We start from the raw sequence: 20563 nt of genomic DNA, 5'->3' as shown, positions 1-20563 counted from the left end.
TCAACTAATTTTTGAACCGGCAGTCTTTCTAGTATAAGAACTGCAAATTGTAATAGTGCTACTTGCAAATTTCTTTAATCCTAGAATGGTTGTCAAGAATAGAAAAGAAGCATGTATAGAACAAGAAAATAGATGACAAAATAAGGTCAACTCAAAAACAAGAGGCTACGTAGACTACTTAGCACCTGGTTTTATTGCTTTCCAAATGAAAACTAGTTATTATCAGCCCACTGAAAATGGTGGAATTGCCACCAAAATCCAGCCAATAACCTTTATAATTTTTTTCCAATTTCCCAATGGTATAGTAATTAATACTAATATAGGTGGACTAAGGGTGCTATATATATATAAATGAAGGAAAATACAGGAGACAAAATACCATATCTGCCTTCATCATACAGAACTTGAACTCTACTATCCAAACCTTAAAGAGAAATTTACTCTTTAATTCTTATAAATATCACTCGCGGCACCAAGCAGTTGATAAGAAGAACACATCACACCAAATGGGGCGTTGGATGAGACCCGAGGTAATACTTAACATACTTCCTCAATTAATAATCCCTATTTTATATATCCATATATTTAGAGACGGATTCTAAATTTAAATTTGATGGATTCAATTTTTATAATTTTGTACTAAATGCGTTGTATTTGTTTACTTGAATACTTTGAGTCGTATAAGCTGTTGTATATGCACTAAGATTGTTAGGCTTATTCTGTCAGTTTGTCATTAAGCATCAGGTAAACTAAGTGTGAATAAACAATTCATTAGAAAGCTTATAAGATTGTCCCTTTAATTCATTAATTGATGAGAGTGTAAGTAATTTTTTCTTCCAAAAAGTTAGTATTGTGATTCTCAAACAGTGAAGATTTCAACAATAACAGATTAGTGAGTGCAAATTATCATTACATTCAAAACTCATTTAATTTGTGACAATAAATATGATCGAATTGAGTATACATATATATAATGCAGGTATACCCACTAATGGCGGCCATGACATTCGTTACGGGAATGTGCGTTTTTCAACTGACGAGAAATGTTCTCTTAAACCCTGATGTCAGGTACTAATTTTTTTAAATCTCACTATATATGTCAGTGTTTTGAGTCATTAATAATTAATTTTACAGCTAAATTTTCATATATTAATTATTGTTAAAAAATGTATAGGATCAGCAAAGTTCATCGTAGCATGGCAGTACTAGAAAATGAAGAAGAAGGAGAAAAGTATGCACAGCACAGCCTTCGCAAATTCCTTCGAACTCGTCCTCCTCAAGTCATGCCTTCTATCAACCGTTTCTTCTCTGATCATGACAAAAACTGAAATCCCTAATAACCATGTCTTGTCCTTTAAAAAAAATATACTATTGCTTTCTTTTTCCAAAATATCCGTGTGTACAAAAAGATTATAAGTCGTGATAATTGGTCTATATTTCTTGCTCCTTTTTTTTTTCTTTCTAAATGTTTGGGATATAGTGAAAAGAACATGTGGATTCTTGATTATCCCATGTCGGGTTGAAGTCGTCATTCTGTGTAATTTGAGTGTTTCTATAACGATATACTGGGGTGTACATAGTTCGGGTTGATTCGAATTTTATAATTACCAAATCAAATTAATTGTATCAGATTTTTAAATTTATAGACCAAACCAAACCAATAAAAGTCGGGTTTTTCAATATCGATTTTTCTCGGATTTTTCGAATTTTTTTCTGATAAACTTATACTCCAAATATTTTTTTAGTCCTAAAAATATTTTACCAATAACAATTATATTTTTATTTTTTAGCATTAACCTCAACTATGCTAGTCAATAGATTGTATGATTCCAATTTCAGTTCTAGAAAACTGATGAAAACTTTAATCATCATCCATTCTCTTCCAAAGATATTCTTTTTAGAGGAATATATAGAGATGTCCTTTATAGAACATCTCCACATCCACAAGATCTGGTACACACAGAGATCAACAAACTCCTCAAATTTTCTTGCTTTCTCATGTTTAATAGTGTCCATTGCAATCGCATCCGGAGACGGTGAAATAATCACAGTTTAGTGGAGAAGAGGCAAAATGGTTTCGACTGTTAGTGTTTTAGAACTAGTTTAGGACTAGTCTGATTCTGCTTTAGGACTAGTTTTTGGTTTGGGCTCAATTATTCTTTTATGGTCCAGACAAAAAAAAATATTTACATGGACTATATAACCAACTTAAAATATTATGCTAAATATATAAATTATAAAAAAAATTAAAAAAATTTATAACTTACATTCTAATAAATATTTTATATCTAATATATAAAATATGTATACATGTAATGTCGGGTTGGCTTGGTTTTAGTTTAATTTTTTTTAATTAATACCAAACCAACCTTATTATGGCCGGATTTTATTTTTCAATGCCAAACCAAGTCAAACCAAACCACTAGTCGAATTTTTTTTTCCGGATTGACTCGGACTATCGGGTTGGTACGGGTTATCGGTTTGGTTTGTATACCCCTACGATGTACTGTTTTTTATCGATCTTTAGTCATCGTAATCACTTGGTTGGTTTGATTATTAGGGTTTGTTTGGTAGGAAGGCTGTAAAATATTTTTAATTTTCCTATGTTTGATTGGATTAAGTATTTGAAAAAATATTTTTCTCAAGAACAATTAGAAGAAAATGACTTCTCTACCAAAAGAAGAAAAAAACAAATCTTAAAACTCTTTTTCAACCTTCCCTAGCCCACCCTCCATCCCTACCACCCCCACCCTACCAACACCTAACCCCGCCAACCCCCACCCCTACTTACGCTACCCTCCTATCCTCACCACCACGATTCCGGCCCCTAGACCCTAGCCTACCACTCTCCTCGCCTTTACCCATTTCGTCTCCGATAATGTTTGCCTAAGTAATATATTTTTCAAATAATATTTTTTACTACCTAACCAAACAACAGAAGATAAGTAAGAAAATCACTTATTTTTCAAGAAAATATTTTCCTTCGCAACAAACCCACCCTTAGTCTCTTTCACTTTCATACTTTTCGTTTCTAGTTTTCCATTTAACCAAATATTATCTTAAATAATGTCTAGTTAAAACCACACAATTAATTCATATTGGGACAAAGCAATCTCTAAAGATATTTTTACTTATCTATATTAATTTTGAAACTTATTTAACCTCACTATTGAGATTTTAACTTAATTACAAGTCCATATACAAATTACCAATTTTATGCAAAGTAACGTATTACACTCTAATTTTCCATACTTTCTCTTCCTCTTCCACCCCAAAACTAAAATTATAAATTAACAGTAGAATGTTTGGCCTCTTTTTCCTCAACTTCAGCCATACCTTTACGAGAATAAGGAGATTTGGCATCAAGCAATTCTATTTAGTTTTCTCTTTCTTTATATTTTTTTTCTATGTTAAACAATGAACGAATTATCACTTTTGAACGAGGGAAGATCATTTATTTCTTTTATCCTTTTGGATCAATAAGCAAAATAGTATTAATCAGAAGCGAATAGATTGAATTGGAAACTATGTTAATCCATTAGAAAACTTAGAAGGTTTGAATTCGAAAATCGAAATTTGTAAAATTATTTTTTGTTTGGATTAGGTGTTATTGCAAATGATTGGGAATATCCTTTGGAGTTTATAATCTCAAATTTGACAGAATATGGTGAATATTTGAGGTGGTTTGGGTTGAAATTTCAGATTGAAACTCGAAAAAGAAGATATAAACAAATTTTATGTATTTTGCATATCGAGTATTAAAACGGTATACAAAATATCTAAAACTTAGATATATACAAGTTTTATATAAATTATAGTTTTTACCTGATTCTGTGCAAAAAATGTATATTTAAGTTTTAGATAAATTATATATTTTGACCGGATTTTGTACAAAAAACATATATTTAAGTTATAGATAAATTATATATTTTGGCCGAATTTGTATCTATTTTCTAAAAAAACTTTAGTTACTTTATGTAAATATAAAAACTTAGATAAAACCGGGTAAATAAATTTAAAATGTCGTATATATTCGAAAAAGCCCCATCTCTAAATCAGCATTGGACCTATTATCTGTACATTGCTAAGTTTACTTTGGAAGAATTAACTCAAATAGCCGTCCACCTAATCTCTTAAACTAAAAATAGACGATGAATGTATAATATACGTATAATTCGTGTATAACATATATATAACTGTGTATAAATAATGTATAATCTATGTATACCGGCTAGAAAAAGTAAACATTGAATCTGACTGGGTAACAATCCCTTTACTTTGTTGGAGTACGGTAGGCCCGTTTGATTTTGCAACTCGTGCGTGAATGCCCGTAATTGCAAATGGTCTAAAGATTTCTCTTTTCTGTATTATCTTTAACAATATTAATCCAAACATTAAATTACTAAATCCTGTATTGTAGATTTTACAACAATTAGAAAAAATGTTTAATGATCTGCTATATATAGAATTGTTCCAACATGGCTATAAAATCGTGTTAAAATTCTTGGAATGGAACAAAACAATGTACTCACCAAACAAGTTTTTTTAGACTCGCTACAATAAATTACTCTCCTTTCATTGTAACGGCTCAATTTTCTTTTCATATTGCCATTCCTCCTCCATATTTTCTCGAAGCTGAAGAACTGGATGGAAATCTCACAATTGCCTAAGAATTCCAAGGCCCTTCACTTTCGTACAAAATAAAAATAAGATATCAAAGAAAAACATTATTTGGGGACAATCGAAAACCTACATGTCTTATTTATGTATACGCATATGGACCGTCCTTCTAAGCATGAAAAGTTGCTACTGTTTTTTATTGTTTTTTTAAACCCTTTGCGGGAAGGAATTTAAATAGTCAAATTAATTATTTGAACTGCTATCACTAAATTTCATTCCATAGAGCGAAAATATAAATTTTCACTACGTAAACTTTATTAAAATGAATGGATTAAGCATAACTGAAAAGTCCAAGACGAAAAGGTTGATATGTTCCTTGGGCTGTCCGAATCAAAATTTCAGCTTTTAATGCATACTCCATATTTTCTACAACTAACATGTGCTAGGTCGTTTTAATTATAAAATTAGTATAAACACTATGTATGAATAAATTTTTGTCCTTTTGGACAATGTGAACAGCCGATAATATGGATACTAAAATAATTATCCTTTCTTTATTTAATTGGTATGCTTTTTATGAGTTAACCAATAAATTGCATTATTAATGGATTTGGTCCCAAGTTTCAGCCTATATATTTCTTCAATGGATTTCATACCAGAGAATGTCCTTATCCTTACACATCTTAAATAAGCAATAACTTAAACTGAAATAACACTGCTTAAATCATTTTCTTTAACCGGATTAAATATTTTTAAGCAGGTAATTTAAAGTCAATTGCTCGGTGTGTTGTTACTACATGAAAGCACTGATGAAAGTGGTAATTTTAATACTTAAATGGATCATTAACTTGCATCATCAATTTGCAGAATGTTATTAATAAGGCTTCCCTTTTTTTCTTCATCTTAGTACCGTATTATATTAATTAAAAGTAATAAGTTAGGATGAGTTGCTGAACAAACAAATCTGGAGTCAATATTGACTATCATTTATTAACATACGTTAAACATTTTAGGAAGATGATCCTCCTGTGCATTAATCAGATCTCCTTGTAAATCTCTTATGATTATTCTTTAATCATGAAATTTCTATAATCTCTTCACTCCTAAAAGTAATTAATTAAAGTCTCCACGCGTCGTTCAAACTACTGGAAAAGTCTCGCATTCTCATTCAAATTTCGCTATCCTGATATAAAGAGTATATAACCTTTGCTATTTCCGCTGTCAGTTTCTTTCTCCCAACAATTATGGCTTCGTTATCTCAGCCAATACTCAAAACAAACCTATAGATATTTTAGTATTCTATATATACCCTTTCTTCTTCTATTTTTTTTTTCTCTAAATAAACCACTCTTTTTCCCCTCTTCACAACCTCCTCCTCCTCCCTCTTCATCTTCATATCATGGTTTCTAATCAAAACATTTCTCCTTTACTGCTCACTATCTGTGCATTCTTCGTTGTCGCCACTGCTTGCTCTAATGGAACATGCAAGGTACTATTGGTGTTGTGCTGTCGATTCAAGATTTAGAGTCAGTGCGCTTAAATGTCCATCAATTTTAATTATATATATTTAAGGGTTTCTTCTTGTTGTATATGTCTGAGTTGTGTTCAGGCTGAAAACAATGAGTGCAGTTGCTCAACATTCATTTTTAAATTTGATTGAATTGGCCATAAATATTTTATGTTATTGAATTCAAATATGGTTTTGAAATTATAGATTTAAATTAATTTTTTAAATAAATTTTAGGGATTTTTCACACTCTTTGTAAAAAGAAAAATATTGAATTCAGTTAAATGCGCCATTTGATGACTTATTTTGTTTTTTTCAAATGTGTCATATTCAGCTGGACGACAAATGCGCAACGGACGCAGATTGTGAAGCTGGGCTTTATTGTTTTTCTTGTACTCTATCCTTTTCAGGAAACAGATGTGTTAGATCTACCGGAACAAACCCTTTTAAGTTAGTGGTACGTATGTAAATAACATTTGGGTTTTAAATTGGGCTAATATTGGATACATTTGAAATGGGCTAGTGAAATTTACTGGATTTTTAAATTGGGCTGATGTTTAATTTCGTGTGGGTTTACAGAATAATTCTCTACCATTTAACAAGTTTGCATTTCTGACGACCCACAATGCTTTTGCCATTGAGGGAGAGCCATCACACACTGGCATCCCCAGAATAACACCCACCAATCAAGAAGATAGTGTTACTCAACAACTCAATGTATGTTATCTTCTCTAATCTCAAAATTGATTAATTGTGTGAACCACATCATTTAAAAGTGAATTTTATTTATTTACTTAATTATATCTTTTATCATCGTGTTAACCTACTAGAATGGCGTTCGGGGTTTAATGCTTGATACCTATGATTTCGACGGAGATGTATGGCTCTGCCACTCATTTGGAGGCAATTGTCACGACTATACCGCATTTGTATGTTCTAAATCCATTTTGCGACACTTTCTTTTTCTTCATATTTACATCAATCGATTAAATCAATAAACTGTTTCGTTTCGATGAAATTTGGTCTAGTAGGAACCAGCAATAGACACATTGAAGGAAATTGAGGCATTCTTATCAGTAAATCCATCAGAAATTGTGACATTGATCTTGGAGGATTATGTAGAGACACCTAAAGGTTTGACCAAAGTGTTCACAGACGCAGGACTGATGAAATATTGGTTTCCCTTGTCAAAAATGCCCAAAGGTGGTCAAGACTGGCCCCTTGTTAGTGACATGGTTGCTAATAACCAAAGACTAATTGTTTTTACCTCCAAAATGTCCAAAGAAGAGAGTGAAGGAATAGCTTATCAGTGGAATTACATGGTCGAAAATCAATGTAAGACGCCAAATTACTTATACTCTACACTGTGTCGATATATAAAACTTAAACTCTACTAAGTATTGCATAAAATTTTTGGTATGTGACAGATGGGGATGGAGGAATGGAAAAAGGAAGTTGTCCAAATCGGGCAGAGTCATCGAAAATGGATGATACAAGTAAATCTTTGGTATTGGTAAATTACTTTAGGTCAGTGCCGTTGAAGCCATTGTCTTGTGTTCAGAATTCAGGGGAACTTCTTGACATGCTTATGACTTGTCATAATGCTGCTGCTAATCGCTGGGCTAATTTCATCGCCGTTGATTATTACAAGGTTTTTTTTTACTAGCAATATGCAGGTTTTTCACTACTTAGTTTTAATTTCAGAAGCCAGGAAACTGACTTTAAATTATGCAGAGAAGTGAAGGAGGGGGTGCATTTTTAGCAACAGATACCCTCAATGGGCAGCTCTTGTGCCACTGTGGTGATGTACATTCCTGTTCGGTGAGTAATATACTGAAAAACGAAATAATTGTTTCTAATTTTGTATATACGCAATATCTAATTATTCTTTCTAAAAATGCAATTTGGATAAATATTCTATCTTGTGAAATATTTGAGTATTTGACTGATGCCAGTTCTTGAATGTTACAGTCGGGATCTACTACCCCAGGAGCCTGCAGTTCTCGATCATGACCAGGAAAAATTGATACTAAAAGAATAGATACAGTACTTTCCTTGTTTGGAAATCTCTAAAAATGAACAGAAAAAATTTGAATATGTGTTTTGCACCTTAGAAAAGAAATACAAAAGATAAAAGTATGGTCTTTCTGTCTCTCTATTAGTATTTGATCTTCAAAAAATGTTAAATTCTTCTACTTCATTAGTTAACCATTCAGTTTCAATATTTTTACCATCCCAATTCATACGACACTTTTTCTATTTCGATACAAACCAAAATAGTTGACACTTTTTTTTATTAGTATCATCTCTTTATAAATTTCCGTTCTTCTAAAAATTTAGTCCATTTTAATTATTCAAACTTTAAATTTTGATGTCATATTTTTCTTATCGAACTACAATCTCAATTAGTTTATTTCTATTAAAACTTTGTCAAGTCAAATGGGTGGGATTACACAGGTATCCGATAAAATTTATTATTTATTTCTTTTAATTAGTATATATAAATTATACATTAATTATACACATATTACACATTTATCGATTATTTTTAATTTAAACGGTTAGACGAGAGATTGTCTGTGTTAACTCTTAAACAAAACAAAACAAAACAATAAAAGCGATTGAAATTAAAAGATTGAAGCAATTTTGGGACTGCAGCATGTGCACTCAGTACAAGACTCATGGCTGGGCCGCTTTAGGATTGGGCTATTGATAATCATCTTATAAATCAAATATTATATAATTGACCTCTGTCAATGAGAATGATCTGGTTTGGGATCCAAAATATAAAATTCCTGATTATAATTACTCAATCTCAGATTCTCTATTATCACACCATAATACTATGATTCAACAACGTTCTGTACAGCACGAACATTAATATTGATAATAATTTATTTGCTATTAACAAATTTTGTTAACTCGAAACTCGTCATAAAGAGCTGTAAAAGCTGAGAATCGTTACCTCAAAAATAAAGTGGAACTCATTAAACAATTATTGCTCTTTGTGCATGAAAAACTAAGAGTTCAATTAGATAGCAACACGTACAACTGGCACGACATACTCTATAATATCATTGAAGATTACAAACACTAACTTTTTTATAATGTCAAGATATGACGCACACTGTTTTGTGTGAACAATGGGGTACAGGATACAGCATTTTAGTTTCTGAATTGTGTATTATATATTTTTACTAATAAAGAAGCATTTACAATTTTTAGATTACAAATTGAAACATTGGTTGGTGAACAGTGAAATGCAGGTATTCGTATGTCCTTATTTAATGTCCTCAATAATATAGTTCTCCTATTTTGTGGATCCTCATAATTATTTTTTAATTAATTAATTTAATTATTATTAGTATTGTTATTATTTATTTGTTTCTCTGTTTATCCTACAATATATAAGTATGATATTATTACCGTTATTATTTAGAAGTCAAATGTTTGATTATGGATTTTGAAATATTTTTGAATGTTTTAATTATAAGAAATTGTGGTTTATTGTACTTTTAATACATTTTAAAATATAAAAATCTATTTTCGAAAAATATTAAAATTCGATTTTGAAAATCCGCACTGAAAAATAGATGCAATAACGCTAGTATGCTCAAAAGTAACTTTTGCCACTTTATATTGAGGCGTTGAGTTTTTAAATCGAATAATTTTATCTCTCGTCCAGATCACATGCCAACTACATAGAGAAGGAAAATTATGTTTTGATGATGAGTGCCGACGACGTAGCTATATTCTACTTTCATTCTACCACAAATGAAAACGAAAACAAAGGGATGTCTGATTGGCGAATAGAATAGGTTAGGATATGAATTAATATTAATTATGGGATTTTCTTATAAGAAAATTACAACAACTAATAATAGTAGATATCGGGTAAGTTTTTCACGCATTCATAAAATAAGTTGATTATAAAATATTGTTCCGCGATCAGTAACTATACTCAAAATCAAGAGGCTTGGAATGGGAGTGCGGGGATGTTATTACACTACGAGTCACACATTTTGTGTTACACTAATAATTAGTACAACCTGTGACCAGAAGTTGCATATTTGGCCAATCGGCCAAAATATTTGTATCTACTAGTCATTAAATATATATTATGCACTAATTGTATATATTTATATTATATATTAACGGGCAATATTTTTGAGCTAGTGGGCGGCTATACAATGTAAAAATCCCTTGAACATTCACTAATTAAGACGCCATTTATTTAGAACATGCGTCTATAATAGCCAAAAGTTTGAGGATGAAAGATAAAAACCAACATAAGTTCATGTCAACAAAAGAGAAAAAACAGTGTATAAGGGTAAAACCGGGCTCACTGAACACCTCGATTTTCCGGTAAGTCACGGAGCAGAAACGTGACCGTAATGAATCGGAGTCAGAGCGAGGAGCCCCTCGTATCGGGGCTCGGCCAAAATACCTGCCCTTGGGGATATCAGGACCATGTCTTCCGAGTCTGGTTCGAGGATCAAGACTTCGGAGAGCATTACCAAACAGCTCCATACGACTAACAAATGGTCGTGTTGTTCGTGCCCAACCAGATATCACGGCGTGAATCTCGACCCGTATCGGCAGAAAATCAGTGATTAGCGAAACAGAAGATTTTTACCTTTCTTAGAATTCTACTTAAGGTAAAACTCCCCTACTATATAAAGGGAAAGCTTATTATTCATGAGACACATTGTAACACGCATATCAATGCAATTTATTTCAATTCTCTTTGTTGTTCAGAGTTCTTACTTTTGTTCTTAAGTTCTTCATAAGTACAAGCTTGGAATCGAGGGCAGGTTCCTCATCGAGCCATCAACCGAGTTCGTAATCATCGTTATCATTGGTTTGGCCATTTATTGCGTCTTTCATTTGCTTAATCTAACGTCATTAATCATTTATATTGAATTAATTCACATATCCTAAAAATCACATATAAATTCAATTGTTATTCATTTTTTAGAGTAAACAGTTAGGTGCCCACCGTGGGGCTAGGGATAATAGTGGTAATTTGATACAAATTTCCATAACGCACTCTATTTTACACTTATTCATTGAGATTTTAATTTCAGGTCAAATTAAAAATGTCGAACTCTCAATCTGCTCATTTGAACGTTGATACTAAGTCTCGCCACCATGGAGAGAACAACAATGTAGTACCGAGCAACGAAGTGCTTCCTATAGAAGCAAACGAAGTTCAAACCGCGGACCCGATCGATACTAACTCACATGTGGCTATCGACGTAAACTTGCCTATCGATCCCTAAAAGAGCATTCGCGGGGGAGCCCGATCGATAGCCCGGAGTACACACGATGGTGAAGGTGATGGGATCAATTTGCGGGTGATCTTCGAATTGTTACACGCTCAACAAGCAGTAATAACCCAGTTGCAGAACCAAAGTTGTGCCTCCAGCAGAGTTGACCTCGAACCATCTCGGGAAAACACTCGCGGAAACGAACCAACCATAGAAAGGCCGGGTGAAGTTGAACCCGGAACCAACTACGAGATAATAAAGATGCTTGAGGAACTGACAAAACGGGTGGAATCGGGAGAAAAGAAAATTGAAGCCAACGACAAAAAGATGAGACCTATAACTCTAGGGTTGATCAAATCCCAGGAGTACCCTCGATATTGAAAGGCCTGGATTCCAAGAAGTTTGTCCAAAAACCTTTCCCTCCGAGTGCAGCTCCGAAACCGATCCCAAAGAAGTTCCGTATGCCCGAAATTCCAAAGTATAACGGGATCACTGATCCAAATGAACACGTGACCTCCTACACGTGTGCCATCAAGGGAAATGACTTAGAGAATGACGAAATCGAGTCGGTTCTACTAAAAATGTTCGGGGAAACCCTGTCTAAAGGAGCAATGATATGGTGTCATAACCTATCCCCTAATTCCATTGATTCGTTTACTATGCTTGTAGATGCCTTCGTAAAAGCTCATGTCAGGGCCATCAAAGTTGAGACCAGAAAATCAGACCTCTTTAAAGACAAACGAAGAGATAACAAAATGCTCAGGGAATTCGTGTTGAGGTTTCAAATAGAAAGGATGGATCTGCCCCCGGTTGCGGACGATTGGGCTGTTCAAACACTCACTCAAGGACTCAACCCCTAAAGCTCTTTTGCTTCACAACAGCTAAAACAGAATTTGATAGAGTACCCGGCGGTAACTTGGGTTGACGTCCATAACAGGTACTAATCAAACTTCAGAGTGGAGGATGATCAGCTCGGGGCCCCCTCTGGGTTCGTGTATCCTATCAGGACTAATGACAAGTCTAAAAGAGTAGTCGATCATGAACCAAGACTAAGTAGAGATCGGTATCAACAGTATAATGGAGATTAAAGGGGCAGTGGATCAGGACATAACCCAGCGAGGAATGAGAAAAGAAGCGATCGAGGTCATAATAACCGGGGACTCATGAGAAAAAACGGTTTCGACAGGCCAATCGGGGCCAGGGAGGCACTGAGGTTATCAAAGTTCAAATTCAGCATCGATGCTGCCGGCATCGTATCGGCCATCAGACACATCAAAGATACCAAGTGGCCTCTGTTATTGTAGTCCGATCCTGCCCAAAGAGACCCCAACCTATTGTGTAAGTATTATGTCACCCACGGATACAGGCTTGAAGACTGCCGACAACTAAGAGAAGAAGTGGCCCGGTTATTGAGTGATCGAGCCAAAAATCACATCAGGAATAGGGACTCCAACAAGCAAACTGAGCAAGAGGAACCTCAGCACATCATCAACATGCTAGAGGTGTCCCCAGGTGCCAATGCTGAAGCGCACTAAGGTGTCCATTACAAGGGGAAAAGCGAACCCGAGATTACATGCTAGAGGGGACCATCTCTTTCAACAATGAAAATGATGAAGGCATCATACAACCGCACAATGATGCCCTGGTAATTTCTGTACTCATACATAAATCTCGAGTTAAGCGTGTATTGATTGATCCAGGTATCTCGGCCAATATCATCAGATCGAGGGTCGTAGAGCAGCTGGGTCTACAAGACCAAATAGTGCGTGTAGTCCGGGTCTTAAACGGATCCAACATGGCATGTGAAACTACTAAAGGGGAGATAACCCTGCCAGTGAACACCACTGGAACCATCCAAGAAATGAAGATCTACGTCATCGAGGGGGATATGAGGTACAACGCTTTATTCGGAAGGCCATGGATTCACAACATGAGGGCAATACCCTCGACACTACACTAGGCATTGAGATTCCCCACACCGGGAGGTATCAAAATAGTTTACAGAGAACAGCCAGCCGCAAAAGAAATATTCGCGGTCGATGAGGTGATCCCAATGTCTGCACTCTCGACATAAAAGCACCCGGAGTCGGTTAGGAAGGAAGAAACCAAATAGCAATCACCGAGACTGGCCCCGACCGGACCGAAAAAGCAAAAAGTAGGCGAGAATGATGATTACTAAGTTCCTAGGCCATTCATCGCCCCCGACGATTCTGATGCCACCAAGTTAACGTCGAGGAGATGGAGCAAGTCATATTGATCGAACACTTGCCAGATCGAAAGGTATACCTGGGCACGGGGTTAACTCCCGAGATCAGAAAAAAACTTATTGAATTCCTCAAAGCTAACATAGATTGTTTCGCTTTGTCCCATCTTGATATAAAAAGGATCTCGCCAGAAATAATCACTCATAAGTTGAGCTTGGATCCGAAGTTTCACCCGGTTAAACAGAAGAGGAGGCCTCAGTTTGAAGTCAAGCATGCATTCATCAAAGACGAGGTATCCAAACTCCTTAAAATAGGTTCCATTTGGGAAGTTAAATACCTGGATTGGTTAGCTAACATAGTGGTAGTGCCTAAAAGGGGAAATAAATTAAGAATGTGCATAGATTACAAAGAGTTGAACAAGGCGTGTCCTAATGACTCTTTTCCTTTGCCTAACATTAATCGAATGATCGATGGACGACCGGGCACGAGATACTCAGCTTTCTCAACGCATATTCCAGGTACAACCAAATCTGGATGGACCCAGGCGATCAAGAAAAAACTTCCTTCATCAATAAATTCGGCACCTATTATTATAATGTAATACCGTTCAGACTAAAAAATATCGGTGCCACTTATTAACACCTAGTAAACCGGATGTTCGGGGTCGGGGTCGGGAAGTTCGTTGGATTCACGGTGTCCAACCGGGGGATCGAGATCAATACCTTCACAATCAAAGCTATAGAAGACATCACCGTGGTGGACAATGTCAAAGTCATTCAGAGGCTAACCGGGCGCATAGCCGCCCTGGGTCGGTTCATATCAAGGTCCTTCGATAAGAGCCATCATTTCTTCTCATTATTGAAGAAGAAGAATAACTTTTCGTGGACCCCGGAGTGTCAGCAAGCTTTGGAAGAACTCAAATAATACCTTTCGAGTCCGCCTTTGCTTCATACTCCAAAGGCAGACGAGCAGTTGTACCTGTACTTTGCGGTATCCGAGATAGCGGTAAGTGGAGTGTTAGTCCAGGAAGAGGAAGGTACATAATTTTCTATCTATTATGTTAGCAGGACTTTAGGCGAGGCCAAAACAAGGTACCCTCACCTAGAGAAATTGGCTTGCTTTGCTAAGCGCCCTTAGAAAGTAAAGTCATATTTTCAATGCCATCCTATATGTGTTGTAATGACTTACCCACTGAGGAACATAATGCACAAACCCGAGCTCTCGGAACGATTGGCCAAATGGGCCGTAGAAATTAGCGGGTACAATATCGAATATCGACCCCGAACCGCCATCAAATCTCAAATTTTGGTAGACTTCGTGGCTGACTTCACGTCGGCCTTAATACACGAAGTAGAAAAGGAATTGTTGTTAACCTCGGGGACTTCCTCGGGAATCTGCACCCTCTTTACGGATGGTGCCTCGAACGCAAAGGTGTCCGGACTCGGCATCGTGTTGAAACCGCCTACGGGTAACATAGTTAGGAAATCTATTAGAAATGTGAAATTGACTAACAATGAGGCCGAGTATGAGGCCATGATTGCAGTTCTCGAATTGGATAAAAGATTGGGGTCTAAGTGGTCGAAGATAAGTGTGACTCCCTCCTTGTGGTAAATCAAGTTAACAGGACATTTGAAGTAAAAGAGGAACGAATGCGAAGGTACTTGGACAAATTACAGGTAGCACGACATCAATTCAAGGAATGGACCTTACAGCACATACCCCGAGACCAAAATAGCGAAGCCGATGCTCTAGCTAACTTGGGGTCATCGGTTGATAATGAAGAATTAAGCTCAAGAACGGTCGGACAACTCATAAAATCAGTAGTAGAAGAGGGCCATGCCGAGATAAACTCAACGAGTTTAACTCGGGACTGGAGAAACAAGTATATAGACTACTTGAAGACTGGGAAGTTGCCCTCGGGTCATAAAGAATCGAGAGCTCTGCGCACGAAGGCAGCCAGGTTTAGCCTATCCGAAGGTACCCTGTTCAGAAGAACGTTCGATGGCCCGCTCACCATATGCTTGGGGACAGGAGACACCGAATATGTTTTGAGGGAAGTTAATGAAGGCACTTGCGGAAACCATTCGGGAGCAAAATCTTTGGTTCGTAAGATAATCAGAGCCGGCTATTACTGGATCGACATAGAGAAAGATGCAAAGGACTTTGTACGGGGATGCGACGGCTGTCAAAGGCATGCACCATTGATCTATCAATCCGGGGAGTTTATTCGGTCCTTTTGCCTTGGCCGTTCATGAAATGGGGAATGGATATTGTCGGTCCCCTGCCATGGGCACCCGGTGTAAGGCCCCGTGAAATGTTTCCTAAAAACCAAGGTTCTGTGATGCCGGGGTAGGCGTAGACCGGTTCAGACTTTTTGGATTGAACAGTGCGCTAGGGAGTTGAAGGAAATTATTTTGCAGAAATAAGCATTTCTATGGCACATTATACAGCCGAAGAATCACTCTGCGGGCCGCAGAATAGCCGCAGAGTGAAGCAGCTACTTGGGCCATTTTTTATGTCAATTTCGCGGCCAATTATGCGACCGCATAATAATTTCGTGGGCTGCACTTTTATCGCACAACCAACCTTTTTTCGCGGAGGGAGGTTTTGCGGCACATTATGCTACCGCAGAACAGGTCTGCGGGCCATATAACTACCGCAGACCCATGCAGAGTTTTTTCAGTTTTTGGCACCAAATTATGCGTCCGATATGCGGACCGCATATCCATTCTGCGGTCGCATATGCGACCGCGGATCCTTCCTGGGGCATCATTTTTGGGGCTTTTATACCCGACCCTATTTCGTTAAAACATATGCCATAGTCCATTTTTGAGCATGGTTCTGATATTTTTAGAGTGAGAAAGAGTTCTTAGAGTGGGGAAGTAACCTTCAACCTAATATCCAATAATTCGTGCTCAATCCTTGAAGATTATCAAGAAAGTCCTCATCTTAAAGGTAAGAATCTATGCCCTAGCTTTTAATTTCGAAAATCTACTAAAAGGAAGCAATTAGCAAGACAATTATTGGGTGTGGGGATTGTTATCTTGCATGCATGTATTCTTGAAGTATGTGGGAAGGTTGTGAGCTAAAAAATGATAGAGAATGGGTTGAGGAATGATAGAATCTTTCCTAAAAGGGCCTTAAAAACATTAATGCACATCTAGTGTTTGATAATATGCTCAAATGAGCTAGAATCATGGCCATCTTCCTATTTTTGGTCGAACTTGTTATATTTCTAAAATAGATCGAAGTGCTAAGAATTCCGAAACGTTTTAAAGTTTAAAGGAAGCTCAATTGAGGTATATTGGCTAAACCCCCTTCTTCTTAGAATCGAATCCCACAGTGTTCATGTAATTGGTGTAAGTCCCAAATTGATCAATATAGAATTGGCTATTCCTAATGTGTTTGGGTTGAAGGATGTATGTTCAATATTTATTCTAAATGCTTCACCATGTCATCTTGCCATTTTAGGATGTGTTCAAAATGTGGAATATGTGTAAAAATGTTAAAACTTCATGTCAAGATCGAATAAAAGTTGTTATACCAAATTGTATGAAAAGCCTCTATGTGCTTAGGATTCCGAAATTGCTCATATATGTACTAATGCCTTAAATGGTAGGCCTTGTTGTTGATGATGATAATAATGATGTTTGAATGTGGAAAGGGAAAATTGGATTATGAAATACGGCCAAGTGCCAAGAATGCCTTCATAATTATGTCCACTAGTGCCAATGAATTGAAAGGATGTGGAAAAAGTATGATGTGAGATGATTGACTGAAAAAGGTAATGTCTCGGGTGAGACGGCCTAGACGATCGGGTCGTGATCGGATGCCATGCCGCACACATGGTGCTAACTGTGCTGGAAATTATAATGAAATTGTGGTTATGGTTGATGTCTCAAATGAGACGCCCTAGCCGATCGGGTCGAGATCGGACTCCGTGTAAGAATACAGAGGTATTATGAATTATGGTATATCGGCTCTAAAGATCACCCAACCTAATAACATGAAAATTGACTTGAGAACTTATGTGATCCTTACTTGATGTTTTAGTATTGTTTGAAGCTCTTATTGAACTCATGACTATTTTCCCCTTGTATTATTATTCATTCTATTGAGATGGTGTTTAGTTTTACATACTAGTACTATTTGACAGTACTAACGTTCCTTTTGTTGGGGGCGCTGCATCTTTAAATGGATGCAGATGGTTCTATAGCAGGTAGTGTTGATCAGCGATAATGGTATATCCTCTTCCCAACAGACTTGGTGAGCCCCACTTCATCCCGGGGTCATGTATTGTATCTTTTGTTCATATTGTTATCACGTTTTGAGGTATAGCCGGGGCCTTCTTTCCGGCACAATTATAACACTCTTTTATATATTTTAGAGGCTCCGTAGACACTATGTGGGTTGTACATGGGTGCTAGAAAAGTCAAACAGATTATTTTGTGTTTTGATCTCTTGTTCCACTGGAATTATAAGAATGTGTGTATCTTGAAACTTAAAAATGATGTAACCAATGAGACGATTTAGTATTGTATATATGATCTTCTTACAGTCTAAATTAATGAAATCATGTCTTCTCTTGATCTTTGGTGAGTTGGGTAGAAAGTATCTAACATGCTTGCTTGAACGGGTTCACTCGGTTGAGCGCCAGTCGCACTCCCCGAGGTAGGGGCGTGACACCCGGTAAGGCTCAATTTATACTATTTATGACTGACTATTTCTCTAAGTGGGTCGAAGCTCAAGCATTCGAGAAGGTCCGGGAAAAAGAAGTCATTGCCTTCATTTAGGACCACATAATATGCCGGTTTGGTATACTGGCCCAGATAGTGTATGATAACGGGAAGCAGTTCATCGGCAACAAGGTAAGTAAATTTTTCGAGGACCATAAGATCAAAAAGATCTTGTCAACACCCTATTACCCTAGTAGGAACGGACAGGCGGAAACTACGAACAAAACTATACTTTAAAACCTTAAGAAAAGTTTGACTGATGCTAAAGGAAAATAGAAGGAAATTTTGCACGAAGTTTTGTAGGCATACCGTATGACCTCCAAATCTTGTACCGGGGCCACTCCGTTTTTGTTGGTCTACGGTGCCGAAGCACTAATACCAGTTGAGGTGGAAGAACCGAGTCTCAGGTTTCGATATGCAACCGAAGAATCAAATGGTGAGGCCAAGAGCACGAGCCTGGCACTATTGGACGAGAGGCACGAGGCTCCCTAGTCCGGTTGGCTATCCAGAAATAGCGGATAGAAAGATATTACAACCGAAGAGCCAATCACGGACACTTCAATGTCAGGGACTTCGTGTTAAGAAAGGTAATGCTGAGCACCCGAAATGCGAACGAAGGGAAGCTGGGACCGAATTGGGAAGGACCATATCGAGTCATTGGTATTACCGGTAAGGGTTCATATAAACACGAAGTAGGAAACGGTGCACAACTACCAAACAACTGGAATATGGCCCACTTAAAATGGTACTACTGCTAAGGTACGACCTCATTCACTTTTTTTTAAATATTACAAATAGGGCTAACACTTGTAGGCAACAACCAAAGGAGAATGTAGCTATTAGGTCTAAAAGCACGCTTTGCACTCTTTTTCCCTTGAACCGGATTTTGTCCCAAAGGGGGTTTTCGGCAAGTTTTTTAATGATGCAACAGTAAATCGTGCTAGCTCAGAGTCGAATACCAGTTTTAAATCGGAGTCAATGGTCGCATCAACAGTATCTGATCCCTCTTGAAGATCGACCTCGAATACTGGGGGCCATCGCCTTAGGATCGGTGGTGAGGATTTATTGTAAGGGCCAAACGGTCAAGTGAACCATACCCGCATAGGCCACCACAGCCATAATACAAGATTTCAAACGCGTACAATCTTGTATGTTATGCACATAAATGAAAGTTTCTACCGTGCTAACAAATATTTTTTTGCGTCTTAAAAGTATCGAGCCTAAGGGCAATTTTTACCAAGGAACTATCGAGCCCAAGGGCCACCCTTATCCGAGCCCAAAGGGCTACCCCCACTCGTGGACTGCTGTCCGAGACAAGTTCGGGCGGCTCGAGTTATCGAGACCCGGAGGCACAAAACCTATTAGGCAGTGTTTAAACCTAAAAGACTACTGCCACCCTAAAAACGGTTCGGAGACGTCCGAAACCCGTAATAGAAATATAAGGCCTTCAACAAATTTTTAAACATGTTCAAAGGTTACCCTCGACAAAGATATAGTATAAAAACATTAAAGCAAATATCTTGGGAAAATTTCCGCTCACTCCGAGCTTCCATAAGTTTCGAGCATAAATTGCATCGAGGACAGGTCTTGTTCGAACCTCTAAAAAATGACTTATTACTGTGTTTGATTTTGTGCTAAGGCATTAGAAATCTTTGCAATTGTAATAAGATACTAAAGATAATAGACTTGAAAATTACCAAAAGGGAAAAACTTTATATATATTCCGAAATATCTTTACAAAAGGCCCAATAAAAACGGCTTCAACAAAATATATGTACAAGATACAAAAGAAAAATCCTAAGGCATCTCCGCATAGTCTTCATCGGAACACAACTTGTCACCAGAATCGTCGGGGCCTTTGGATTCTTCAGAGACCTCTTCACCTCGGGGTACAGCTAGCCTCTTAGCCTCGACCTCGAGTCTTTTTGCCTCTTCGATCTCGGCAGATAGGTCGAAGCCTCAGGCATGTATTTCTTCTAGGGTCTCCCTTCGAGATAACCGCCTCATATACTCAGCAGTAGTCTTCAAGCGGGCCTCAGCTACTTCAACATCGGCCTTATATTGGGCCACCATCTTGTTAGTATCAGCCGAGGTTATTTCCAACATGGAACTCGTTGTTTCGAGCTACTTGCCAAGGGCATCCCATTCAGCGATGGCCTAGCCCAGTCGTGCTTGGAGGTCTTCATTTTGCTGAGCCCGTGTATCGACCTTCTCCTTCGCCACCCG

At 37.1% G+C, this 20563-nt stretch overlaps 2 protein-coding genes across 2 annotated transcripts; both read left to right on the top strand.

The window, feature by feature from the left end:
• The first annotated feature begins 364 nt into the window (after nucleotides 1-364).
• On the top strand, nucleotides 365-1590 carry LOC104092997 (uncharacterized). Its single transcript, XM_009598696.4, has 3 exons — nucleotides 365-530; nucleotides 980-1068; nucleotides 1175-1590. The coding sequence occupies exons 1-3, from the start codon at nucleotides 507-509 to the stop codon at nucleotides 1326-1328; spliced, it is 267 nt and encodes an 88-aa protein (XP_009596991.1). The 5' UTR covers nucleotides 365-506; the 3' UTR covers nucleotides 1329-1590.
• Nucleotides 1591-5780: 4190 nt separating this feature from the next.
• On the top strand, nucleotides 5781-8279 carry LOC104092996 (PI-PLC X domain-containing protein At5g67130). Its single transcript, XM_009598695.4, has 8 exons — nucleotides 5781-6109; nucleotides 6462-6584; nucleotides 6707-6844; nucleotides 6958-7056; nucleotides 7159-7462; nucleotides 7555-7778; nucleotides 7862-7948; nucleotides 8099-8279. Exons 1-8 carry the CDS (start codon nucleotides 6020-6022, stop codon nucleotides 8138-8140), a joined length of 1107 nt encoding a protein of 368 aa, XP_009596990.1. The 5' UTR covers nucleotides 5781-6019; the 3' UTR covers nucleotides 8141-8279.
• Nucleotides 8280-20563: the final 12284 nt, after the last annotated feature.

Source organism: Nicotiana tomentosiformis, chromosome 2 (assembly GCF_000390325.3).
Source record: "Nicotiana tomentosiformis chromosome 2, ASM39032v3, whole genome shotgun sequence".
Taxonomy (NCBI): Eukaryota; Viridiplantae; Streptophyta; class Magnoliopsida; order Solanales; family Solanaceae; genus Nicotiana; species Nicotiana tomentosiformis.
This window is presented reverse-complemented; position numbering and strand designations above follow the sequence as displayed.